The sequence below is a fragment of the Bombina bombina genome, chromosome 3, assembly GCF_027579735.1.
Source record: "Bombina bombina isolate aBomBom1 chromosome 3, aBomBom1.pri, whole genome shotgun sequence".
Taxonomy (NCBI): domain Eukaryota; kingdom Metazoa; phylum Chordata; class Amphibia; order Anura; family Bombinatoridae; genus Bombina; species Bombina bombina.
This window is the reverse complement of record NC_069501.1, coordinates 366751258-366772534: the sequence shown is the minus strand read 5'-3', so window position 1 is coordinate 366772534 and position 21277 is coordinate 366751258. Positions and strand designations below refer to the sequence as shown.

At 38.9% G+C, this 21277-nt stretch overlaps 1 protein-coding gene across 1 annotated transcript in view; it reads left to right on the top strand.

The window, feature by feature from the left end:
• The window catches only part of EFHC2 (EF-hand domain containing 2), a 206272-nt gene that overhangs the window by 31509 nt on the left and 153486 nt on the right, over nt 1-21277 (top strand). The window contains exon 3 of the mRNA XM_053704631.1: nt 7582-7732. Within this exon, the coding sequence (XP_053560606.1) occupies nt 7582-7732 (151 nt within the window). The remainder of the gene's footprint in view (nt 1-7581; nt 7733-21277) is intronic.

Sequence of the window (21277 nt, the reverse complement as noted above, 5' to 3'; positions counted from 1 at the left end):
AGCCAATATATCTAGCAATGAAGACAAAGTAAAAGATGGGGACCCAATATGAACAAAGAAAAAAGAAGATCCAAAGGCAAAGTACCCAAGCAGATTGACCAGGGCAGCGAAAGAGCGAAAAGAGAAGAACTATTAAGTGTTATCAACCTTTCATCAACGGTGATAACAAAAGCTCAGGAGAAAGCACTGTCAAAGGGGGTGGGATTCTCACCCTCAAAAGATATGGACTTGTTCAATACTATAATTGACCTCAATAAGTTTGTGAGGAAAGTTACACTTAAGAGACATTTCTCTAATGTGGATCCACAATCCATTAATGATAATGACGATACTGTGATTACTAATAGTCATTTGGGTATTGAAAATACTGACCTATTAAGATTTGATGAATTGTGTGATACAACCAGTTTGATAATTCTGGCAAGTGGGAGCTTAAGATATGATCAGTCAAACTTATGTGTTCCTAGTTCTGTACAAAGAATAGTACTTTTTATCCCATACATGCTAGGGATGACCTTACTGAAGTATTCCACACAGTGGTAGAAGAGGAACTGACCTAACTATATGAGAATAAAGTTAAAGGGGAGAATAAAAATAAAAAATGGGATAATTTATCTATAGGTGATAGAGTAGCACTAAAAGAAATAAAAGACAACAAAAGCCTGGTAGTATCTAAGTCCGACAAAGGGGGCGCTATTGTAGTCCAAGATAGGACAGATTATGTGATAGAAGCGGAAAGACAACTGAGTGATTGGGGGTGATAGGTGTGCTACTGATAGCTGAAGGTATACTGAAATTTTAAATGATATATATCAAAAAGAATATGTGAATAATGTGAAAATAAATGTTGTGAATTACAAGGTGAAAAAATGTGTTACCAAAAATAAAAATAAAAACTAAATAGTGTTCAATACTATATTACCACTTTGGAGGGATAAGAAAGAATTTATGTAGTCACTGTGGGTGAAAAATATATTTTATAAAAAATGCATATAACAATATACTAAAAACATCAAAATTAAGGGACGTCTCCCTTATTATGTAAAATATTCAGGATATAAAAACAAAGATTATTTTTGACACTTTAAATAGTGTTTACATATGCTAGCCCATAAATAAAAAATATATATGCAAGTGTCCGTCTCTTTGAACGTTAGGCAAGTTCAATGGTATTTGTATACCCTGCTGTACTCAGGTGGATAATAGCAGTTCAGATGTGCAGTTCAAATATGCATGAGCGTTTTAGCCGATATTAATATAGAAAGTTATTTCTAAATTGGTATTCTCTCCGGTTGAAGCAGGTTATTATACAATATTTTCTCAATAGAATCGAGTACCTGTTGTTCTCCAGACCCGTCTTACAGCGTCCGATTCCCCTTCTCACCTGGTGACTGATCAGCGCAGCATGTGTCTTGGCGTCTGACGTCACAGCTTGGTATCTCGGGTAGGATTGGCTGGGAATGTTAGAAGACAAGCAAATTCTTGTGAATGATGGAATGGAAACTTTTATGAGATAACGATGTTTGTAGAAGAATCCTGCACTTAGTGCTTGATGCACGCAGGACTTTGAGGTTCCAATAGGAGTATAATAGACAACCCGGGTTGTTACAGTGTTAAAACTGAAATCATATAGTATAAAAAGAAAGTCTCTTTGTGTATTTAATTCACACAATTGTAGGGTCAGCAGTCACAAGGTCGACGCGTTTCGCTCAAAAGAGCTTTATCAAGATCCTGGTGACTGTTGTAACATAATATTTAAAGGCATCAGTTCTTTCTGATTGGTCTTCCATAATTGGACTCATTTAAGGTGGAATGTTTTGTTATCTCTCTTGCTCATATGTATCAGCAGAGTTTTAAGGTGGAAGTTTTACATGGGACAGCTTTCTATATATTAAGCAGTCATAAGCTCTATTATACCAGCGCACTACTATACCCCCTATACCCACGGAAAGACAACTGTCAGATAAAGACACATAACACAGACTAACATTTAACCCTATGGAACAATATAAAAGGGAACTCAGAATACTATTAGATGAAGGGGTCTATCTGGGCTTTCTTACACAGACTCAAGCAGAATGCTTGATCAATGAGAGTCCATCGATATCAGTATTTAAACATTTACCAAAAATTCATAAATGTGCATACAAACCACCGGGAAGGCCCATAATATCAACCATTGGCACCATAGGAGAGAACCTTGGTAAATGGGTTGATAATTTTTACAGCCCATAGTTAAAAACCTACCTGGGTACCTTAGAAACACGAAACATCTCCTGAGAAAACTGGAAGGTTATTCTTGGGATGCAAAATATTACTTTTTATTAGTAGATGTGGTGTCTCTATATTCTTGTATACCCCATAAGGAAGGGCTTACTGCTTTAAGAGAGATGCTTCATATCTATACTAATTTTGAGTCTGATTTTATTGAATATATTGTGGAGATCGTGAGATATCTATTGACCCAAAATTACTTCATATTTGAAGGAATTTACTATGTTCAGAACCAAGGTACAGTAATGGTGACTGATCAGCGCCGCATGTGTCTTGGCGTCTGACGTCACAGCTTGGTATCTCGGGTAGGATTGGCTGGGAATGTTAGAAGACAAGCAAATTCTTGTGAATGATGGAATGGAAACTTTTATGAGATAACGATGTTTGTAGAAGAATCCTGCACTTAGTGCTTGATGCACGCAGGACTTTGAGGTTCCAATAGGAGTATAATAGACAACCCGGGTTGTTACAGTGTTAAAACTGAAATCATATGGTATAAAAAGAAAGTCTCTTTGTGTATTTAATTCACACAATTGTAGGGTCAGCAGTCACAAGGTCGATGCGTTTCGCTCAAAAGAGCTTTATCAAGATCCTGGTGACTGTTGTAACATAATATTTAAAGGCATCAGTTCTTTCTGATTGGTCTTCCATAATTGGACTCATTTAAGGTGGAATGTTTTGTTATCTCTCTTGCTCATATGTATCAGCAGAGTTTTAAGGTGGAAGTTTTACATGGGACAGCTTTCTATATATTAAGCAGTCATAAGCTCTATTATACCAGCGCACTACTATACCCCCTATACCCACGGAAAGACAACTGTCAGATAAAGACACATAACACAGACTAACATTTAACCCTATGGAACAATATAAAAGGGAACTCAGAATACTATTAGATGAAGGGGTCTATCTGGGCTTTCTTACACAGACTCAAGCAGAATGCTTGATCAATGAGAGTCCATCGATATCAGTATTTAAACATTTACCAAAAATTCATAAATGTGCATACAAACCACCGGGAAGGCCCATAATATCAACCATTGGCACCATAGGAGAGAACCTTGGTAAATGGGTTGATAATTTTTACAGCCCATAGTTAAAAACCTACCTGGGTACCTTAGAAACACGAAACATCTCCTGAGAAAACTGGAAGGTTATTCTTGGGATGCAAAATATTACTTTTTATTAGTAGATGTGGTGTGTCTATATTCTTGTATACCCCATAAGGAAGGGCTTACTGCTTTAAGAGAGATGCTTCATATCTATACTAATTTTGAGTCTGATTTTATTGAATATATTGTGGAGATCGTGAGATATCTATTGACCCAAAATTACTTCATATTTGAAGGAATTTACTATGTTCAGAACCAAGGTACAGTAATGGGGCGAAATTCGCCCCCTCATATGCTAATCTGTACCTTGGTTACTTTGAGTTAAATAAAGTATTTACAAGAAATAATCCATTTGAAGAAAATATACTGTTTTATACAAGATTTATAGACGATCTCTTAATTATTTGGGAAAGTGATGTCTTAATTATTGACCAGTTTATAGGATATCTTAATGATAATGATAAAAACTTTAGATTTACATATTATAGCTCCCAGACTAAGATTGATTATCTTGATTTGACAATTAAAGGTGACAGAGAGAGATGGCTACTAGATACGGAGGTGTATAGGAAGAAAATATCAGGCAATACTATACTAAGGGCCAACTCGAGTCAGCCAAATTGTGTAAAGAAAGGAATCCCCAAAGGCCAGTTTATGCGCCTGAGGAGAAATTGTAAAATTGATGAAAATTACCAGGCCCAGGCAAATGACCTTAAGAAAAGACTTATTGACAGGGGTTATAAAGAGAAAGAGTTGGTGAAAACTATGGCAGAAGTCCAATCTATGGACAGAACGATACTTTTAAGAGATAAACAAAAAGAAAAAAGATCAAAAGAACTGGATACTCTTATTTTTTCAACTAAATATAGCAGGCAATATGCCAATATTTGTAATATTATTCAGAAATTTAGTCCATTACTGAAAAATGACCCAAAACTAAAGGATGTCATAGAGAGAGGAATTAGATGTGTTTCTAGAAAAGCAGAAACTATAGAAAATAACCTAAATAGTAATTTTTCTATTAAACCAATGAGGAATGATAGGATGTGGCTGAGGAAAAAGAACGGTAATTACAGATGTGGTGGAATACCATGTAAATCATGTTGCTATATCAAAAGGAGCGATACATTTGCCTCCACTGTCACTCAAAAGGAGTTTAGGGTGAACCACCACTTAAACTGTAACTCCAGATTTGTAATATATCTAATTACCTGCAAGTTATATTTTAGCCAGTATACAGGTAGAACAACTTGTATGCTCAAGGACAGGGTGAGAGAGCACCTCTTTCTTATCCCTCGAGAGTGACGCACCATGGACTCCAGTTTTCAAACATTTTGCCTTACATAGAAGCAGTGAGGTTTATGACAAACAGGAACTGGATTATATCAATACATTATTTTCCTTTGAAGCTATAGATCATATACCTAATCATAATACAGGTGGTAATAGAGAACGAGCACTGAACAAAAATGAGGTATATTGGATTTATACCTTGAGGACAGGTAGTCCTTATGGTATGAATTAAATTTCTGATGTTAAGTTATACATTGGGAACTGATCAAGTCCTCATAAGTCTAGAAATACTTCACTATATCTAGCTATGCTAACTATTGGTATATATATATCATTGTATAAAACATAGGAATTTATACAAAATTACAGTTTATTCTATAAAGTGAGGGGAAATTTCCACACATTAAGTAATGTATGTTTAAAATTCTTTCTTTGATGTAACCTGTCATAGTATGTCTAATGACTTAGGGATATAATAGATAATATTGCAGTATATTTGAGACTGGTAATAGTCTATTTTAGTAAGGTTGTGACCTATTGGGTACCTTTATATCAAATATTAGATATGCAGAATATCATATATGTAGTAATGTACTCCTATTGTATGTTACATACATATAACTTTCGTCCTACGTCTCCTCACCTTCTCTCCCTATAATTATAAGTTTTGGACATTTATGCTTTTCGTCTTTTACGTAACACTAAGTAATAGGTGAGAGAGGTATAGTTATATACATAATATACTATTAATAAGCCTTAGTATTCTTACCTACTTTTACATTGTAAAATTATAAGCTCAAATGTGTTTTTTCTTTGTTGATGATTAAGTATTTGCTATGCAACAATGTTATAATGTGCGATTTAGTAAGATCATTACACTCAGTCAGCAAGTATTTATTTTAATTGTACATGTATTCCTTTAAGCCTTCTGTTATGTAAATAGAACTGTTTCTTTAAACAGTGTAAAAGCGGTGTGCCTATTAAAGGAAGGTGTGTAGCAGCTGTGATTATCCCTGACGAAGTGCCGTTTAGCGGCAGGAAACATGTCAGATGTTAGCTGTGGTGTGTGGAGTGGTGTGTACCTGTAGTTTTTCACCTTCAATAAATTCTTTGGAACAATTTACCAAGTTTGTCTACAGACTGTTTGTTACCTCATTGTTGGAGTGTAGAGTGTAAGAAGCAGCGGTCTAATGCGAACCTGCCCGGCAAGGGCCCCGGAGCAGCTTTTGCTGCTTAGTACATGGAGCCCATAGTGCTGCCTGAATCCAAGAATAAAAGGAAGCCTCTCAACTCTCTGCGCACTACAGTCTAAACCCAACCAGAGTCAGATGCCTAAGAGATTTAAGTTCAGCAGGTTAAAAATTCCCATGAGAACATACAGATGGGCATAAGATTAATTTCTCTTTAGAAACACTATTATCCAGAATATGCTCTCTCTATGTGCTGCCTCTTGTTAAGTGCTGCCTGGGTCCTGTGGTACCAGCTGGTCCAATGATAGAGCCTACTATGCATTTACTAGAAGCATTTTAGCAAAACTGATTTTATTCAAATAGAAATGCACCCGTGCACAATTATCAATTTTTAACTTTTTATCCCTTTAAAACGACATGAAACCCAAAATTATTTTTCATAATTCAGGTAGAGGATACAAATTTAAAAAAACTTTCCAGTTTACTCTTGTTATCAAATTTGCTTAATTCTCTTGATATACTTTGTTGAAAGACCAGCAATGCACCACTGTGACTACCTGAAACATCGGGAAATCCTTTTACAAGAGGCATGCATGTACAGTCACCAATCAACAGCTAACTCCAAGTAGCACATTGCTGCTTCAGAGCCTACCTAGGTATGCTTTTCAACAAAGGATACCAAGAGAAAATAGCAAATAAAATAATATAAGGTAAATGGAAAGTTGTTTAAAATCCCATGCTCTATCTGAATCGTTAATGTTTAAAGGGCCATAGTAGTTGAAATATTACATGCCCTAATATGTTAGAGCACTTCATTTTATGGCTATTGACCCTACATTACTACCCTGGCACACAGTAGAAGTGCTGCTCGATACTCGCGGAGCACTGCTACTCATGAACAGAAACCACCCCTGATCATATTAGTATTACTAGTTGCACATCTTGGCACGCAAGTGTAGGGTCGATAGTCTTAAAATTACACGCTCTAATGAAATAGAGCATGTAATATTTTGACTATTATGGCACTTTAATTTTGACTTTACTGTCCCTTTAAAGCTGGCAGCAGTGTTTGCAACAATATTTGTAACAATGTTATACATATAGCACACGCACCCACTTCAGGGCTTACTTCAGCAGTTTCAATTAAGGACACTTTTTTGGTGGGGGAAAACATTTCAACTGGAGTATTAAAGGGACACTGAACCCACATTTTTTTCTTTCATGATTCAGATAGAGCATGCAGTTTTAAGCAACTTTCTAATTTACTCCTATTATCAATTTTTATTCGTTCTCTTGCTATCTTTATTTGAAAAAGAACAAAGAAAGCTAAGGACCCTGGACAGCACTTGTTTATTGGTGGGTAAATTTATCCACCAATCAGCAAGAATAACCCAGGTTGTTCACCAAAAATTGGCCGGCTTCTAAACTTACATTCTTGCTTTTCAAATAAAGATACCAAAAGAATGAAGAAAATTTGATGTTAGGAGTAAATTAGAAAGTTGCTTAAAATCGCATACTCTATCTGAATCACAAAAGAGAAAAATTGGGTTCAGTATCCCTTTAACAAAATGATGTTGAAATGTTGTTGTGTGTTACATTCAGTTGCCACTGGATTCCTGTTTTTCTTACATTACAGAATGTTACAGACGCATGAGCAAAGCATTGAGTGGTACAATATTGCACAACTAAACATAAAGTTTTGTTTGTAACAGGTTCTTTCATTTCAAGCATACTTTGAAGAAGAGGTTAATCAAAAACGTGAAGAAACCTATAGAATACGGCAATGTAAAATATATTTCTACCTAGAAGATGACACAATTCAAGTAGTGGAACCTCAAGTAAAAAATAGTGGCATTCCCCAGGGTATGTATCTTATATTTGTATTTATTTTTTTCTAACTGTGGTTACATTTTACAAAAGGATTGTTAAAAGACCATTAAATACAGTAGAATTGCATAATCAACAAGTGTAGAATAAATATAACAATATAATAACACTCTGAATTTGAAATGAGCTTTAGATTTTTTTTTCTTACAAATTTCACAATTTACTTCAATTTGCTCACTGTATCATGTGGCATCCATCTGCCAATCACAGACTCATGTACGTATACATTGTGAACATGTTCAGTAGCAGCTGGTGCCTCAGAAAGTGTGCATATAAAAATACTGTGCACAGTTTGATAATGGAAGCAAATTGGAATGTGCATGTTCTATCTAAATCATATTTTTTATTTTGACTTCAGTGTTTCGTTAATGTACAAACAAATAGACCTTTGAAACATTTATATACAGCTATTAAATAAAAAATATATTTTTATGAAATAACTTTATATAAATCTTATGCTTCTAGTTAGTGCTTTTTTTGTAAAAGAAAAGGTACCGGTACTCATTGATTTTTGATTGATATATTCTGCTCAGTAACTTTGAGAAAAGCAAAGGGACAACATTATTTACAATGCTTGATGTATTTTGCAGCCCCCTCTTGTGAAAACTAGAGTATTTACATTATGATTACAAATATTACCTCTTATGAGTTGTCAGAGGTGGGGGTACTCCGTACCAGTGAGTACCCCCACAAAAAAAGCCCTGCTTCTAGTAATATGACCAGTTCCACCTAACTGCTATGCATGGCCCAGACTTCACTGACATCACTTATGGACCTGTCATTGACATTTGATGCTAATATTAGACGTGTACACTCACACACCTCACATACATACAATACATGTGCTTATGGTTATATCGTAACTTTCTTACCTTTCTCTTAGAAATGAACTAAGTATGAAAACCAGGGGTATGAACCTAACCTGAACACACACACATACACACTGTGTAAATCGCTAATTAACACTGGGGGCAACTTAGTAAATGGTATTAAAGGGAAATGTAACATACATTTCCATCTAAAGGGGAGGAGAGTCCATGGCTTCATTCATTACTGTTGGGAATTAAGAACCTGGCCACCAGGAGGAGGCAAAGACACCCCAGCCAAACGCTTAAATACCTCCCCCACGTCCCTCATCCCCCAGTCATTCTTTGCCTTTCGTCACAGGAGGATGGGAGAGAAGTGCTGAAGATTCGGAGTAGACTCTTATGGAGGGTAGTACTCTTCGCATTGGGACTGGAGTTTTAAGTAGTCCTATCAGCCTCTCAGTGAGAGCCTGGGCGAAAGTTAGGGTCCGGAGATGCAGGGAGAGTCTTTCTGCAAAACCATCCCGACTCATATTAACAGCTCCACAAGCAATCAGTGTTGACGAGTTTCCCTGCCTGCTTTCTGCACTCAAGTCCATGTCAGGAGTGAGGCTACTAACCTGTCACACTTGAAGGGCTGTGTTCCTGTTCCACGGCGTAGATACTGGTAAGATCGTTTCATTTTTATTACATAATGATAACACGGAAAACAGGGTCACAGTGTGACGCCTTTTATCTTTAAAGATTCAAGGGTTAATATTCCTGGAAAAGGGAATTATTGAACAGGGGGGGTTTATACATGATATTGTTTATTGTGTCATTGCTGCGTTATGTGCGAGATGAGGCTCTGGCAATGTGTGGAACTTTCAGGTTACTTACAAGAGTATTGCGTGGCCCTTTTTGGCGCGTTTTTCTCCTTAGTGCAGGGGCGGTCCTGCCAGGCATTCCATGTGACCGGGTGTGGCTATCTCTCTTCCTCTGTTGATCAGCGGCGCAGGAGACAAATTGGTTTCTGTAGTCCGGGTCATAGGAGGTGGTGAGTGCCCCGGCCATTGGAGGTATAAAGGTGCCTAATTATTAAGTTAATCTAGTCCGTATTAAATGCGCACGCTATGGAGGACTCTGACGCATTGGAGGGTTCTCCCTCTTTAACAAAGTCTCATGCCTGTGTTTATTGTGAGAAGGTTCTGGTAGATAAGCCTGCTCAACTTTGTTCCCCATGCCTTGATAAAGTTACGACATCTAAAGGTAAACGGATGTCTAGTATTAATAAACCGTCCACCTCTGAGGGTTCCCTTTCCCGTGAGGTGCGTTTCCTACATTCATCTCCTATTGCACATGCAGAGCCCCGGGGTCCAACCGTTGCTCCTTTGGGAGAGATTCGTTGGCCGTCAGACTTTGCGGACCAACTGGAAACGGCGGTTTCGAAAGCGATCCATGCCTTACCACGTTCTGCTAAGCGCAAGCATAGGTTGTATCATGGCAGCCCGGTCCAGGGGTTGTCTATGCCGATGGAAATTCCAGATGTATTATACGATGATGAGGTCCACTCCGACTCTTCGGAGGAGGCTCCTTCTGGGTCGGAGTCCGTGTCATCTAAAAACCTCTGGCTGCGGAGGAGCCTGATTTTAGGTTTAGAATGGAGAATTTGCACTTTTTGCTGAAGCAGGTGCTTGCTACTCTGGAGATTCCGGAACATAAGCTTCCAGAGGAACCTTCGATTCTTAAGCTTGATAAAGTATACGAGGACAGGGTAGTACCTCAGACCTTCCCGGTTCCTGTTAATATGGCTAATATTATCAAGAATGAATAGGAGCGATTAGGTTCTTCCTTTTCTCCTTCTTCCTTTAAGAAACTGTTCCCCATTCCGGACTCTCAGCTTGAGCTGTGAGGCACTGTCCCTAAGGTGGATGGTGCTATTTCCACGCTCGTGAAGCGGACAACTATTCCCCTCGAGGATAGTTCGTCGTTTAAAGAGCCCATGGATAAAATGCTGGAAAACATGTTAAGGAAGATGTTTGAGCACACAGGGTTTGTTTTCAGCCGGCAGCGGCCGTAGCCGCGGTTGCCGGAGCTGCAACATATTGGTGTGAATCCCTGTGTGAAATGGTCGAGGGGGAGACTTCCATCGACAAGATACAGGAGAAGATTAAGTCGCTGAAGGTCGCCAATTCTTTCATCTGTGATGCCAATATGCAAATTATTGACCTGAACGCTAAGGTGTCAGGTTTTTCCGTTTTAGCTTGCAGAGCTCTGTGGCTAAAGTCTTGGTCTGCGGACATGACCTCTAAGTCGAAGCTGTTGTCCCTGCCTTTTCAAGGAAAGATTCTGTTTGATCCAGGATTGGATTTGATCATATCCACGGTTACGGGAGGCAAGGGAGCTTTCCTACCGTAGGATAAGAAGGCTAAGCCTAAAGAATCTACTTTTTGTCCCTTTCATGCGGACAAGGCCCAGCGCCAGCAGCCCACCGCAAAAGAGGACCAGTCCAAGGGTACTTGGAAGCCGGCTCAATCTTGGAACAAGTCTAAGCAGAGCAATAAGCCCGCCTAGACAAAATTGGCATGAAGGGGCGGCCCCCGACCAGTCTCCGGACCAAGTAGGAGGCAGATTATCTCTCTTCTCAGAAGCCTGGTTGCGAGACGTTCAGGACCCTTGGGTTCTGGAAGTTGTCGCCCAGGGTTACAGGATAGGGTTCAGATCCCATCCTCCCAGGGTCAGATTCCTCCTGTCAAACCTGTCTCCAAGACCAGAAAAGAGAGTGGCTTTTCTAGAGTGTGTGAGGGATCTCGCCTCTCTCTGTGTTATCGTACCAGTACCCCAAGCAGAAAGGGGTCTAGGGTACTATTGCAATCTTTTTCTGGTTCCAAAGAAGGAGGGCACGTTTCGCCCGATTCTGGACCTAAAGTGTTTAAACAAGTTTCTGAGTGTTCCATCATTCAAAATGGAAACAATCAGATCTATTCTGCCCCTAGTTCAAGAGGGACAGTTCATGACGACTATAGACTTGAAGCACGCTTACCTTCATGTGCCAATTCACAGGGACCACTTCAAGTTCCTAAGATTTGCATTTCTGGACCAACACTTCCAGTTTGTGGCTCTTCCCTTTGGTCTGGCGACAGCCCCGAGAGTCTTCACTAAGGTTCTGGGGGCGCTACTTGCAGTGGCCAGATCCAGAGGCATTGCTGTGGCGCCTTATCTGGATGACATCCTAGTCCAGGCGCTGTTGCTCAGTCTCGCAGAGGATCATTCGAGGGATCTTCTTTTTTTGCTCCAATCTCATGGTTGGAAGATCAACTCAGGAAAGAGTTCTCTGGTTCCCAGCAACAGGGTGGAGTTCCTTGGCATGATAATAGACTCTATGTCCATGAAAATATTTCTCACAGAGCATCGACGCAGGAAGATTGCGTCCACCTGTCTTGCCCTTCAGCCCTCCTCAAGCCCATCGGTGGCTCAGTGTATGGAGGTGATCAGACTCATGGTTTCCAGCATAGACGTCATCCCATTCACCAGGTTCCATCTCAGACCTCTTCAATTGTGCATGTTGAGACAGTGGAACGGCGATCATTCAGATCTATCACAGCGGATATCCATGGATGCTCACACTCGGAACTCCCTCTCTTGGTGGATCCATCCGGAGCAACTGTCCATGGGGACATCCTTCTTGAGACTGTCCTTGGAGATTGTGACCACGGACGCCAGTCTTGCAGGATGGGGAGCTGTTTGGGATGCCAGGATGACACAAGGAAAATGGTCCCGGGAGGAGTTTCTCCTTCCTATAAATATTCTGGAACTCTGAGCAATTTACAATGCTCTGAAGGCATGGCCTCCTCTGGGGTCGTTCAGCTTCATCAGATTCCAGACTGACAAAATTACCTTGGTGGCTAACATCAACCATCAGGGGGGAACAAGGAGCTCCCTAGCAATGAGGGAGGTGTCTTGGATCTTGGAGTGGGTGGAGTTCAACAGCTGCTCGCTCTCAGCGATTCACATTCCAGGTGTGGACAACTGGGAAGCGGACTTTCTCAGCAGGCAATCCTTCCATCCGGGGGAATGTTTGCAGAGATTTGTCTCAGATGCGGAATGCCGGAGATGGATCTGATGGCATCCAGACTCAATTGCAAGCTACCCCGGTACAGGTCGAGGTCCAGGGATCCCCAGGCAGAGCTGATAGATGCCTTAGCGGTTTCTTGGGGGTTCAGCCTAGCTTACATTTTTCCACCATTACCACTTCTACCTCGTGTAGTGGTACGCATCAAATAGGAGCGAGCTTCAGCCATTCTGATTGCTCCATCGTGGCCACGGAGGACATGGTTTGCAGATCTGGTGGGGATTTCATCCTCTTCGACGTGGAGGTTACCCTGTCGCAGGGATCTACTTGTCCTGGTGTGAGAAGCATGGCTATCCTTGGCACAAGGTGAAGGTTTCCAGGATTCTGTCCTTTCTCCAAGATGGTTTGGAGAAGGGACTTGCCGCCAGTTCCTTAACCTCTTAAGGACATATGACGGAATTTTTCCGTCATAAAACAATTGAGCAAACTGAAAGCTGTGTCCTTAAAGGGTTAAAGGGACAGATTTCAGCATTATCTGTCTTGTTGCATAAGAGACTTGCTGAGCTCCCTCAACTTCAATCTTTTGTTCAAGCTCTGTCTAGAATCAAGCCTGTCTTTAGACAGTCTTCTCCTCCATGGACTTAGTCCTTAAGGTATTGCAGAAGGTTCTGTTTGAGCTTTTGCATTCCATTGACATTAAGATTCTGTCCTGGAAGGTTCTCTTTCTGTTGGCTATTGCATCAGCACGCAGAGTATCTGAACTGGCTGCCTTGCAATGTGAGCCTCCTTATCTGGTTTTTCATGCAGATAAGGCGGTGCTTTGCACTGGTTTGGGGTTTCTTCCCAAGGTGGTGTCTAACCATAACATCAATCAGTAAATAGTTGTTCCTTCTTTGTGTCCTAACCCTTCTTCTTCTAAAGAGAGGTTACTTCATAACCTGGATGTGATTCGTGCCTTAAAGTTCTATCTTCAGGCTATGAAGGATTTATGACAGTCTACATCTATTTTAGTGGTGTATTCAGGGAAGCGCAAGGGGACAGAGGGCCTCTTCTACTTCTTTGTCCTTTTGGTTGAGGCGCTTGATTCGCTTGGCCTATGAGACAACGGGGCATAAGCCTCCTCAGATGATCACGGCTCATTCAACTAGAGCTGTGGCTTCATCTTGGGCCTTCAAGAATGAGGCCTCTATGGAGCAAATTTGTGAGGCGGCTACCTGGTCCTCATATATTTTTACAAAGTTTTACAAGTTTGACGTTTTTGCTTCTGCGGAAGCTGTTTTTGGGAGAAAGGTTTTGCAGGCCGTGGTGCCCTCAGATTAGAGTCCGCCTTTTACCCTCCCGGTTTCATTCATTGTCCTCTAGAGCTTGGGTATATGTTTCCCAACAGTAATGAATGAAGTAGTGAACTCTCCTCGCCTTTAGATGGAAAACATAAATTTTGCTTACCTGATAAATTAATTTCCATCGTGGGGAGGAGAGTCTATAGCTCCCGTCCGTATCTCCGATGGGCAGACCTAAATTTAATTTATCTTCTGGCACCATTTATACCCTGATATTTCTCCTACTGTTCCTTGTTCCCTCGGCAGAATGACTGGGGGATGAGGGAAGTGGGAGGAGTATTTAAGCCTTTGGCTGGGGTGTCTTTGCCTCCTCCTGGTGGCCAGGTTCTGAATTACCAACAGTAATGAATGAAGCCGTGGACTCTCCTCCCCATGATGGAAATTAAATTATCAGGTAAGCATTATTTATGTTTTTTTCTTTCATGATTTAGAAAGAGCATGCAATTTTAAAACAACTTTCTAATTTTATTCTCCATCATACAAAATTCTAACATTCAGACATGCTTTTTAATAATAGAAGTAATTTACATTGTAACCACCTCATTGTTACCATAAGACCACATACTAGTGTTCTGATATCTTATCTGTTTTAGAATAGGGGAAATAAAATATTTCACCCCCTAGCTGGTTTAGCAGAGGTATTGTTATAGAATCTGCTGGTTCTATGGCTGTTGGAATTAGGATGGGGGAGATCTGTGAACATTCCTAGAAGACATAAAACCCAAACATTTTCTTTCATGATTCAGATACATTTTACTTCTATTATCAAATTTTCTTAATGTTCTTGTTATCCTTGAGAAGCAGGAAGGTAAGTTCAGGAGTGTGCACTCGACTGCAGCACTATATGGCAACAATGTTATAAAATTAGCAAGACCACTAGATGGCAGCACTTTTCCCTGTCAGTGCTCCAGGCATGTGCACGCTACCTATCTAGATATCTCTTCAACAAAGAATAACATGAGAACGAAGCAAATTTGATAATAGAAGACAATTGGAAACCTTTTTAAAATTGTATTCTCTATCTGAATCATCAAAGAAAAAGGTTGGGTTTCATGTTCATTTAATGACCCAGGCCACCCACACCTTCTATGACACCTTTCAGTCCTTCAAGGCCTCCAGTTCCTTCTATCCCTTGATTACCTTGAATGCTTTTGACGATTGTTTTCGGTATGAACAGCGAGCATGATGGGACTCATCCAGAGGTGACACAAGTATCTAATTACCACTAGTATACAGGAGAGTAGAAACACACAAACTCCTCCCACTACTATTCCAATCCATGTTGCTTTTGTTTTCATCATTGCTTTAAAGGAGCTTTCCTCATGAAAACCGTAGAGTGCACCCTCATCATCAGTGTCTTCAGCTATATCTCCTCTCGGCTCTATGGGGAGAGGCCGAGCATTGATCTTAAAAAGCATGAGGAGGAAGACAAAGCAGATTAACCTCTTAATGACCACAGCACTTATCAATTTTCTGTCCGTTTGGGACCAGGGCTATTTTTACATTTTTGCGGTGTTTGTGTTTAGCTGTAATTTTCCTCTTACTCATTTACTGTACCCACACATATTATATACCGTTTTTCTCACCATTAAATGGACTTTCTAAAGATACCATTATTTTCATCATATCTTATAATTTACTACAAATTTTGTTTATAAAATATGAGGAAAAAATGGAAATAAAACACACTTTTTCTAACTTTGACCCCCAAAATCTGTTGCACACCTACAACCACCATAAAACACCCATGCTAAATAGTTTTTAAATTGTGTCCTGAGTTTAGAATTACCCAATGTTTACATGTTTTTTGCAAGTTATAGGGCAATAAATACAAGTAGCACATTGCTATTTCCAAACCACTTTTTTTCAAAATTAGCGCTAGTTACATTAGAACACTAATATCTTTCAGGAATCTCTGAATATCCATTGACATGTATATATTTTTTTTTAGAAGACATCCCAAAGTATTGATCTAGGCCTATTTTGGTATATTTCATGCCACCATTTCACCGCCAAATGCGATCAAATAAAAAAAAAGCTTAGAGCATTATGACATCATTATACCCTGTTGTCAGATGACCTCTTAGACACTCATAGGTGGTTGCAGACATTTAGAGCTTTGACAGCAACAGTAGCAAATAATTTTTTTTTAGAGACAAATATTTTTTTTCTATAGATATATGTAGATAATACAAATACACAGCCCCAAAAAATTATAGCATCTAAGGTTTTTTGTATCTGCCAATCCCTATGTTAGGGTGCATAGTGACCCATTCAGAGACATTTAAATAAAAAAAAAAAAAAATCATAATAAGCTGAATTATTTACATTAAAAAACAACAACTTTGTAATATATTTACATTATTTTTTTCATTATATTGTCCTATCATTTTTATTTGCAGGAGCCAGACCCTAAATTTAAGTATATGCAAGGTTGAAGGTTGGTGTCAAAGCTACATGGAGTTTATATCTGCACCTTAAAGTCATATTAAAAAGTGTATAAAAAGTGAAAATTTATTTAACAACATCTTATTAAGTTTTTAGTTTTAGGGGTTAAAGTTGGCGGTGTGGGGTGTTAGAAAAAACGGCACTGAAAAGTGCCTTTACATTGAGGTCTATGGGGACTGTGTGTTCCCTGTAAATATATATGTATATGCCTATAAACATATATATATTTATGTGTTAATATGTGTATATACTCATATACATATATACTTCAATTTACTGCCCATCGCTGCACAACTTACCCCCTTCGCTGCACTAGGTTCTCATGCCGTGTCTGACGGCATGATAACGAGTCTCCCATTGGAGCTTTTGGAAGCGCCTTCTATTGAGTGCAAAGCTTCCATGCAATGCGAATGCAAGCTCAAGTTAGCATTGCGCTGAACTTAAAATACCAGTGCTACGAGTGGAGCGCAAATATCGCCAAAAGTTCCACACTTCACTGTACAGAATAAATTACATAGATATGTTTTTAATTAAAAAATAATAATTTTTGTAAACAAAACCCAAAAAACATTATCTACTGTACCAGGCTTACTATGTTAAAAAAACATGAGAACCTTGTAATATTTCATGATGTATATGATGTCCTTGATATTGTAAATTACAATTATTAATTTTTTTTTTTTTGAATATCTAATTTTTTTTAAAAAAAAACAAGACACAACTGCCAGTGGTTATATATCCATATCATGAAAACAAAATTGCTGACAGAACTCCCGTTTAGAAAAACAAAAGTACTGTAACTTATAATCACAACATTTATAGTATTAAAGAAAACAAAAAAAAAGTTTCAATTTTTTTGTGGGGAGCTAGTAAAATGTAATGCAAAATATGTAAACTGAGCCGATGCTGGAATTTGTAAAACGATATTTTTATTGCTTTACAACTACCAAATATTGCTAACTATGTAAGCGTGTCCTAAATGTTTTCAGTATGATATAAAACAAAAGTTTAATATATCGACTATTTTTCTGTCTCCACTCTTATTGAAGGGATGTGGCTTGGGTAAAGATACACTGAATAAGTTTCAAGGTGAAATATGTGGGTGGTCTATTGAGATTATCAACAAGGGGGGATATGCACTTCATTTTTCTAAAACCAAATCTTGTTTTTTTTAAAGATTTTATTCCAAATGACTTTGTTTTTCATTATTATGTTAAATTACCTACTACAATAGTTTTCTTCAATTGTTATCATGAATTAATTCTGCACTGACAATAAAAACTATGTACTATATCAGTGTATAATTCGCTAAATTAAAGGGCCACTATTCACAGTAGAATTTACAGAAGCAATACATGTATTATAAATAGACAATGCAATAGCACTTAGTTTGAATTTCAAATGAGTAGTAGATTCTTTTCTGACAATGTCAAAGGTAATTACATTTTTATTTGTAATGCATCATATGACAGTCATCAGCCAATCACGAAATGCATATACATATATCCTGTGAATCTTGCACATGATGCTGGTCCCTCAGAAAATGAGCATATAAAAAGACTATGCATATTTAGATAATGGAAGAGAATTGGAAAGTTGTTTAAAATTGTGTTATCTTTCTGAATCATGAAACTTTAATTTTGACTTGACTGTCATTTAAGTACTGGTTATAGAAAAACTATGGCCTAGATTTGGAGTTTGGCGTTAGCCGTGAAAACCAGCGTTAGAGGCTCCTAACGCTGGTTTTAGGCTAACTCCGGTATTTGGAGTCACTCAAAATAGGGTCTAACGCTCACTTTTCAGCCGCGACTTTTCCATACCGCAGATCCCCTTACGTCAATTGCGTATCCTATCTTTTCAATGGGATCTTTCTAACTCCGGTATTTAGAGTCGTGGCTGAAGTGAGCGTTAGACATCTACGACAAAACTCCAGCCGCAGGAAAAAAGTCAGTAGTTAAGAGCTTTCTGGGCTAACGCCGGTTCATAAAGCTCTTAACTACTGTACTCTAAAGTACACTAACACCCATAAACTACCTATGTACCCCTAAACTGAGGCCCCCCCACATCGCCGCCACTCGATTTAATTTTTTTAACCCCTAATCTGCCGACCGCCACCTATGTTATACTTATGTACCCCTAATCTGCTGCCCCTAACACCGCCGACCCCTGTATTATATTTATTAACCCCTAATCTGCCCCCCACAACGTCGCCTACACTTATTAACCCCTAATCTGCCGAGCGGACCGCACTGCTACTATTATAAAGTTATTAACCCCTAATCTGCATCACTAACCCTATAATAAATAGTATTAACCCCTAATCTGCCCTCCCTAACATCGCCGACACCTAACTTCAAACATTAACCCCTAATCTGCCGACCGGAGCTCACCGCTACTATAATAAATGTATTAACCCCTAAAGCTAAGTCTAACCCTAACACTAACACCCCCCTAAGTTAAATATAATTTTTATCTAACGAAATTAATTAACTCTTATTAAATAAATTATTCCTATTTAAAGCTAAATACTTACCTGTAAAATAAATCCTAATATAGCTACAATATAAATTATAATTACATTGTAGCTATTTTAGGATTAATATTTATTTTACAGGCAACTTTGTAATTATTTTAACCAGGTACAATAGCTATTAAATAGTTAAGAACTATTTAATAGTTACAAGTAGTAAGAAGGTTGGTTAGGATCTCTGTTTGGATACAGCTTGGGGATTACCTTAGCGCTTGTACACACACCCTTTTTAACTATTTAATAGTTACCTAGTTAAAATAATTACAAAATTACCTGTAAAATAAATCCTAACCTAAGTTACAATTAAACCTAACACTATACTATCATTAAATTAATTAAATAAAATACCTACAATTACCTACAATTAAACCTAACACTACACTATCAATAAATAAATTAAATACAATTCCTACAAATAACTACAATGAAATAAACTAACTAAAGTACAAAAAATAAAAAAGAACTAAGTTACAAAAAATAAAAAAATATTTACAAACATAAGAAAAATATTACAACAATTTTAAACTAATTACACCTACTCTAAGCCCCCTAATAAAATAACAAAGACCCCCAAAATAACAAAATGCCCTACCCTATTCTAAATTACTACATTTCAAAGCTCTTTTACCTTACCAGCCCTGAACAGGGCCCTTTGCGGGGCATGCCCCAAGAAATTCAGCTCTTTTGCCTGTAAAAAAAACATACAATACCCCCCCCAACATTACAACCCACCACCCACATACCCCTAATCTAACCCAAACCTCCCTTAAATAAACCTAACACTAAGCCCCTGAAGATCTTCCTACCTTGTCTTCACCCTACCAGGTTCACCGATCCGTCCTGAAGAGCTCCTCCGATGTCCTGATCCAAGCCCAAGCGGGGGGCAGAAGAGGTCCATGATCCGGCTGAAAGCTTCATCCAAGCGAGAGCTGAAGAGGTCCATGATCCGGATGAAGTCTTCATCCAAGCGGGAGCTGAAGAGGTCCATGATCCGGATGAAGTCTTCTATCAACGTCATCTTCAATCTTCTTTCTTCCGGATCCATCTTGCAGACCTCCGACGCGGAACATCCTCTTCTCCCGACGCCTACTAGCCGAATGACGGTTCCTTTAAGGGACGTCATCCAAGATGGCGTCCCTCGAATTCCGATTAGCTCATAGGATTCTATCAGCCAATCGGAATTAAGGTAGGAATATTCTGATTGGCTGATGGAATCAGCCAATCAGAATCAAGATCAATCCGATTGGCTGATCCAATCAGCCAATCAGATTGAGCTTGCATTCTATTGGCTGATCGGAACAGCCAATAGAATGCAAGCTCAATCTGATTGGCCGATCGAATCAGCCAATCGGATTGAACTTGATTCTGATTGGCTGATTCCATCAGCCAATCAGAATATTCCTACCTTAATTCCGATTGGCTGATAGAATCCTATCAGCCAATCGGAATTCGAGGGACGCCATCTTGGATGACGTCCCTTAAAGGAACCGTCATTCGGCTAGTAGGCGTCGGGAGAAGAGGATGTTCTGCGTCGGAGGTCTGCAAGATGGATCCGGAAGAAAGAAGATTGAAGATGCCGTTGATAGAAGACTTCATCCGGATCATGGACCTCTTCAGCTCCCGCTTGGATGAAGACTTCATCCGGATCATGGACCTCTTCAGCTCCCGCTTGGATGAAGACTTCAGCCGGATCATGGACCTCTTCTGCCCCCCGCTTGGGCTTGGATCAGGACATCGGAGGAGCTCTTCAGGACGGATCGGTGAGCCTGGTAGGGTGAAGACAAGGTAGGAAGATCTTCAGGGGCTTAGTGTTAGGTTTTTTTAAGGGGGGTTTGGGTTAGATTAGGGGTATGTGGGTGGTGGGTTGTAATGTTGGGGGGGTATTGTATGTTTTTTTTTACAGGCAAAAGAGCTGAATTTCTTGGGGCATGGCCCGCAAAGGGCCCTGTTCAGGGCTGGTAAGGTAAAAGAGCTTTGAAATGTAGTAATTTAGAATAGGGTAGGGCATTTTGTTATTTTGGGGGTCTTTGTTATTTTATTAGGGGGCTTAGAGTAGGTGTAACTAGTTTAAAATTGTTGTAATATTTTTCTTATGTTTGTAAATATTTTTTTATTTTTTGTAACTTAGTTCTTTTTTATTTTTTGTACTTTAGTTAGTTTATTTCATTGTAGTTATTTGTAGGAATTGTATTTAATTTATTTATTGATAGTGTAGTGTTAGGTTTAATTGTAGGTAATTGTAGGTATTTTATTTAATTAATTTAATGATAGTATAGTGTTAGGTTTAATTGTAACTTAGGTTAGGATTTATTTTACATGTAATTTTGTAATTATTTTAACTAGGTA